Below are 6,918 nucleotides of genomic sequence, written 5' to 3'. Positions count from 1 at the left end.
TCATGGTAGTTTTAACCCTGTTGTGAAGCTAGACCGTACAATTTCATTGTTTACAAACAATAACTAACCAAGCCCATGAGGAATTTATACAGTTATATATACATACAGTATACGTGTATAGTTATATTCTTCAAGAATCTAAGAGTCTATACATCATCAATTTAAAACTCCAAAAATGGATGTACCGATTACAGAATGCCCCTTTTTAAAAAGTATTTTAGTCAGTAATGTATCGCTCTCTTTATCTAATTTCCATGAGTGCCTGAGGAGAAAAAAATTTGACCCTTTTAACTTGTATTGGACCTTTGCCGATGTCTCACTCTACTACATGGGGAGTGATCAGATTGAGCCTCACACTCCTCTCTTGTCCTCCTTTCATCCTCTTCTCTTGTCCTCCTCTCACCCTCCCCTCACACCCTCCTCTCTTGTCCTCCCCTCTCACCCTCCTCTCTTGTCCTCCTCACATCCTCCTCTCTTGTCCTCCTCTCATCCTCCTCTCTCACCCTCCTCTCACCCTCCTCTCTTGTCCTCCTCTCATCCTCCTCTCTTGTCCTCCTCTCATCCTCCTCTCTTATCCTCCTCTCATCCTCCTCTCACCTCCTCTCTCACCCTCCTCTCTCATCCTCCTCTCTCACCCTCCTCTCTCACCCTCCTCTCACCCTCCTCTCTTGTCCTCCTCTCATCGTCCTCTCTCACCCTCCTCTCCCCCTCCTCTCGTGTCCTCCTCTCCTCCTCTCTTGTCCTGCTCTCATCCTCCTCTCTCTTGTCCTCCGCAGGAAACATAGAGTACAGCTGTCCCGCCACAAACGAGTGTGAGATCACTAAACGGAGACGCAAGTCATGTCAAGCCTGTCGCTTCATGAAATGTCTCAAAGTGGGGATGCTCAAAGAAGGTAAGGCTATCTACTTTCTCCTTTTCTCTTTGCTTTTTTCCTTTTTTCTCATCCTGACCATTTTATACCACCTCTTTTCTGCTCATAACTGGCTACTACAACGTTTCATATTCAATCACATCTGTACTGAACAATGAAATCCGTACTGAACCCCACAGTGGTCCTCTGTGGCTCAGTAGCTAGAGGATGGCGCTAACAACGCTTAGGTTGTGGGTTCAATTCTCTCTGGGGCCATATATACTGAAAAATATACGCACTCAATATATAGTTTGATATATATATATGCAAGTCGCTTTGGATAAAAACTACAGCTTAAAATGGTGTATATTATATTACAAAAAATACTGCTGTCATTATCATATGAGAGGGAGATTGAGAGGATTGTGGTGGTGGTAACACATCAGATGACAGGATGTAGTCTGGTTAAGCTCCGGATCGGCCTAGCAGCCTTGAGCCCGTGCCAGGGGCTGGGTGAGGGATGCAGGGCTATGACCAGGGGCTAGACAACAGACCACAACCCCCCCCTGTCCTCCCCCCGTCCTCCCCCTTCCTCCCCCCTTACCAACACAGCAGTAAATAATGTGCAGTTGAGGCCCGGGTACAGAAATATGCTGAATAGGTCGATCGGGGAGCTCTGTCTGAGTAATAGAAATGTAACAGTATTCCGACTGGAAAGGCTTAGGGTCCCGGTCCCTGAGCACACACACACACACACACACACACACACACACACACACACACACACACACACACTCAGGCTCAGCGAGTCTCGGCTCTCCCCGGCATATTGATCCGCTAAATGTTTTCCGAACATCTCAGAGCCCCCTCTCTCTTCCTGTGTGGATGGTTTTTTAAAGTCACGCCAGCTGGGAATTCTGGGACAATTAAACATGCTGCCGATGGGTTTCTCTCCAGGCTGGGTTTCTCTCCCCCCCCCCCCATTGCCCCCGGAGACCCCTGGGCTGAGGCTGCTCTTCCGGGGGACGGGGGAGGCCCTCACGCTCCTACCTTGCCTCAACCTTCCCCCCCCCCACACACACACACCCCTCTCACCCTCACACCCCCACATCACCTCCTACCTTCCCTGTATTTAGTGGCTCCTCGCTCTTTTTCCACTCTGTCTCTGCTGCTGCTCTCTCACTTGTTGGTCACACCACACCACACCACACCACACCACACCACACCACACAGACACACCACCTAGACACACCACACCACACCACACCACACCACACAGACACACCACACCACACCACACCACACCACACAGACACACCACCTAGACACACCACACCACACCACACAGACACACCACCTAGACACACCACACCACACCACACCACACCACACCACACAGACACACACCACACCACACCACACCACACCACACCACACCACACCACACCACACCACACAGACACACCACACCACACCACAACCACACACAGACACACCACCTAGACACACCACACCACACCACACCACACCACACAGACACACCACACCACACCACACCACACCACACAGACACACCACACCACACCACACCACACCACAGACACACCACCTAGACACACCACACCACACCACACCACACCACACTACACAGACACACCACACCACACCACACCACACCACACAGACACACCACCTAGACACACCACACCACACCACACACACCACACACAGACACACCACCTAGACACACCACACCACACCACACCACACAGACACACACCACACCACACCACACCACACACACCACACCACACCACACCTCACCACACCAAACCACACCACACAGACACACCACACCACACCGCACCACACCACAGCACACCACACCACACCACACCACACCACACCACACACACACCACCACACCACACTACACCACACCCACAGTACACCACACCCCCCCACACCACACCACCCCACTCCATACCACACCATAGTACACCACAGCACACCAGAAAGCCCCCCAGTCACATGAGAGATGTGGGTCGTGGGAACGGAGAGGCAGGTGGTGGTGTATTTATTTAACCTCTCTACTGGGAAGAGCTCAGCCACACACACACACACACACGCCCCCCCCTCCCCATGCCTGAGCGTGCCAGGTGAGAAGAGAACAGGTCGAGTGGTGCTTATGTTTTCCTAAGTATGATTATCCACCCCCCCCCCCCCCGCACGCATCTAACTGCATCCGACAGGATATGAATAATGACCCACGTGAAGATTAGTTTGTTTTACTCTCACGGATATTCCACACAGCACGCTGTCGAAGATCCCTTCAAACGAAACATTTGTGACACAGTTTGACATCAGGTGGTCCTCATGTTTGGATCCGATGTAATGATCTGACTTTTCTTTTGAAAAATGTGAATACATTTCGGCGCTGTTGAAAATCAATGACACACATCGCTAGTCAACTAACGCAGCTTGTTTTGTGAGCCTGCTAACAATGTAAAGTAGTGTTATAGTTAACTAGGTAGCAGAGGGGATTACTCACCCAATCCATTGCGTTGCAGTATTTTGGCTTGACTAGCGAGTTTGTGTTGCGATTCGTATTTTCCGTAGTTCCGTGTTTCAAAAGAAAAGTCTGAAAATGTTGATTGGTTGCCGACATGCGGACCAAATGATTAGAACGTGTCACATTTTGTCAACTGATTGTTTGAGTGTGAGTCCTCTCTCTCCCACCACATGTTGTCTACTTCCCTCTCCAACATGAAGAGCAGGATTTATTCACTGTCACCTTTTTAATTCACCGGAGAGTATTAATCTATAGGCCTCTACAGTACTGTGTACGGCCCTCTCCTGTTGTCGTATAGTGATTTCAAGTCTCTGACCCTCCCAGCCACTGAGCCACGGTCTGTATGGATCTCTGTTCAGTAACAGAATCCCTTGTACTGCCTGCAGCCAGAGAGAGAGACAGAGACACAGGGCCCAGAATGAGTGAGTAATCTCATTACTATCTGTTGAAAAATGTATGGCAATATATCATCTGGAGGAAAAAAGAGACTAGAAAATAGGTAGTGATGGCCATAAATGAAGGCCCGGTGACAGGTCAGGAGTTATAGACAGTTGTGTTTAGCAAAAATATGCGAGAGAAGAAGGACTTAGTCCAACCTTGTAAATGAATACTTTGAATGCTGTATATTTAGCATATCCCCAGATTGAATATAAGAACCCCTTCTTTTTAACAGTGGCTTTCCTCCCGTATTAGAACAGAGGTGATGATCGCCGCAGACTTCCGTGAGGCCCCTCTGAGACTCCTGTCATCTCCTTCCCACCCACCCCCCACCCCACCCCCATCCCCCCCGCCACCCCCAACCCCCACCACCACTCTCACACAATCAAAAGAACTTCAACTTCATTTCCTAAATTAATAGACAGACGTGAAGCTCTCATCACGTCGCACTCTGTCAGTCCTCGATGCAAGGTCGGGGGGGGGCGTCTCCGGGTGCGCGTGTGTGTGTGTGTGAGCGTGTGCCCGTGTGCGCGTGTGTGTGTGTGCACGTGAGCGTGAAATCGATGAGTCTGGTCACAGGGACCACCGTGGAAATGGGGGACGGAGGGAGGGAGGGAGGGAGGAGATGATGATGACCAAGTGTCTCTTGCCCAGTCTAAAGCTGCATGAAGCCGGGCGGCTCAACACCATGTTCAGGCCTCGAGGTGCGGAGATGAGCAGCCCCCTCATGTGACCGAAGCCACACACACACACACACACACACTCTCTCTCTCTCTCTCTCTCTCTCTCTCTCTCTCTCTCTCTCTCTCTCTCTCTCTCTCTCTCTCTCTCTCTCTCTCTCTCTCTCTCTCTCTCTCGAGTTCATTACCAGCAGAAAGGTCAGCACTCGCTCAATGGAAAAAAAAAACACCTAATTATAACTTTACAGCTTCAGCGTGAGGTTCCTTACCATGAGCCTCTGCTGCACCCACCAACGGAACACTTAACACTCTTATCAAGGGTGGGACGGAAAAATCCGGGCAGTGTAGAGTTAACTCTAGAACAGCCATGGGTGGGGTCATCTCACCATGTGAGTAAAACAAAAAATCGTATATCTCTGTATGCATTCGATAAAATTTCAGGGTCCTCCTTTCATGACTTTTCCTTAGATATGTGCATTCTACCACCCAGTATCCTTCCATTTTCAAAATCACCACATCAGGCTAACATAAAGCTATTTTGCTAGTTTTTCGGTGTAGGAGGCAGGGTACATTTACAAGATGCGCCAACTAGTGGTCTTTGTGTGTAAGTAGCAGCTTCAGATTCTAAAGACTACGGTCATTTGACCCCTGAGGTGGCTCTTATAGTAGGTCAAATAGGCACGGCTGTTCTAGTGTCAATGCTTTTTGATGAGGGGATATTTTGACTCATGACACATATTTCCACTCCCCCCCCCCCCCATAGTGGCTGAGTTAAGATTATTAAATAATTGACACTCTTCAAATGCAAAAGAATATCAAGGGTTTTTATCACGACTAGGAAATGAAGCGATGTAGGGGCCTACGGTACGGTACCTACCTACATCACCCAGGGATTAGTGCCTGCGTTCGATCCATCGGAAAAGGCTACAGTTTGTCGGTGTAAACACAGTGGAAGTGCAAGGGGAGTGATCTTCTCCATAGATCAGCAGTCCGCTTAGAGGGGGATCTTTGCTCGGGAGCCGTGTTGAATCGCTGTACTTCCCCCCCCTCGACTGTATAAAAGAGGAAGTGATCAATATGGAGAGTCAAATGTCCAGGCCTACAGGTTTTTACTCTGATCAATGGAGAGGGAGAGGGTATCAGAGCTGAGAGGGAGAGAAAGCGGAACAGATACTATTGAGAGATTACATTGACATAACTCAGTGGCTGTTGAGTTTCTGCCCCCCCCCCCCCCATCCCCCACCCTAACTCTCTCACACACACACACACACACGCACACACACACACATAAACGGAAGCACTATTCATTTTTGAGGTGATTTTTTGTTTTGTTTTTCAGTCTCTGTCTAATAAGAGCCTTAGCGTATACAAGGTATTAGTTGTATTAAGGGAGCGCTGCTGCCTTATGCTCAGCCTCTACCACCCTGCTCTAGAAGACAGTGTGTGACAGACTCTCTGGGAGTATATGGGCCCCCTCACCCCCCACCCCCCCTCACCGTAATAGGCTCGATCCCGGCTCTGTTCTCCGGCCTGACAGGTGAGAGAGAGAGAGCATTACAAACAGACATGGACATGTGTTATAGAAAGGAGAAGGAGGGGAGGGGGGGGGGGGGGGGGGTCATAGACAATACCACCTTACTGTATATCAATCTTATTATGGGATAGACACGCAAAGACCCAACCACAGCCCACAATAGCCTCCCTCCCCAACAGAGGTACATACTGTACAGTAACTGCACTCTGCATTCGTACGTGTCCAAATACCAGCCATACGCAGACATACGTTGTACGTCCACGCCAACAGATATCAATGTAGGAAAATGGACTCTCTCGTCTCTGGCGTCGCAGCAGATGAGACAGACGAGATGATGGATGTGGTTTCAGATGAACACGGGGGCAGCAGGGAGGAGAAATGTCTGGCAGTCGACACACGCAGCGGCCAACCGACAACAGTGAGATGGAGTTTAAAACAATGCCAACGTCTGTAGGGCCCTAGAAGTACATGGATGTACAGTACACTAGCTCTCGGGCCTTGTGAGTGGCCTAAAAGCCTGGAGCTTGAGTTTGGGAGCGAACCCGATTATGATGCTACTCCCCTGGGGGTTCGACGACAGACGGCCGACGGCCACCTTACCCTGACAGGGCTGGTGACCAGAGCTTGTGGGAGGTACTGTTAGGCCCCTACGTACGTACTGTAGGCCTCTGTGGGGGGGTCCGTCGGGGCTGGGGTGCAGTGGGAACATGTGGGGGCTACATATGCGTCCGTAAGGCCTGCTGTGGGGTCAGCAGATGAGAGGGGTGGAGGAGGCGGCTGGCGGTGGAGGAGGGGAGGAGGAACGTGTGACCGTTTTTCCGCTCGCCCTCCGCGCCGCTCATC

The 6,918-nt window shown here is 50.3% G+C and overlaps 1 protein-coding gene across 1 annotated transcript in view; it reads left to right on the top strand.

Annotated features, from left to right (window-relative positions):
• Positions 1 to 781: 781 nt before the first annotated feature.
• The window catches only part of esrrb (estrogen-related receptor beta), a gene marked incomplete at its 3' end in the record, with an annotated part of 32,949 nt that continues 26,812 nt past the window's right edge, over positions 782 to 6,918 (top strand). Inside the window, exon 1 of the mRNA XM_080536356.1 lies at positions 782 to 893. Within this exon, the coding sequence (XP_080392482.1) occupies positions 860 to 893 (34 nt within the window). The 5' untranslated portion in view covers positions 782 to 859. The remainder of the gene's footprint in view (positions 894 to 6,918) is intronic.

The sequence above is a fragment of the Nansenia antarctica genome (genome assembly GCF_963989245.1).
Source record: "Nansenia antarctica genome assembly, chromosome: 1".
NCBI classification, from domain to species: domain Eukaryota; kingdom Metazoa; phylum Chordata; class Actinopteri; order Argentiniformes; family Microstomatidae; genus Nansenia; species Nansenia antarctica.
Note: the sequence above shows the minus strand (reverse complement) of the source record. Positions and strands in the feature narration are given on the sequence as shown.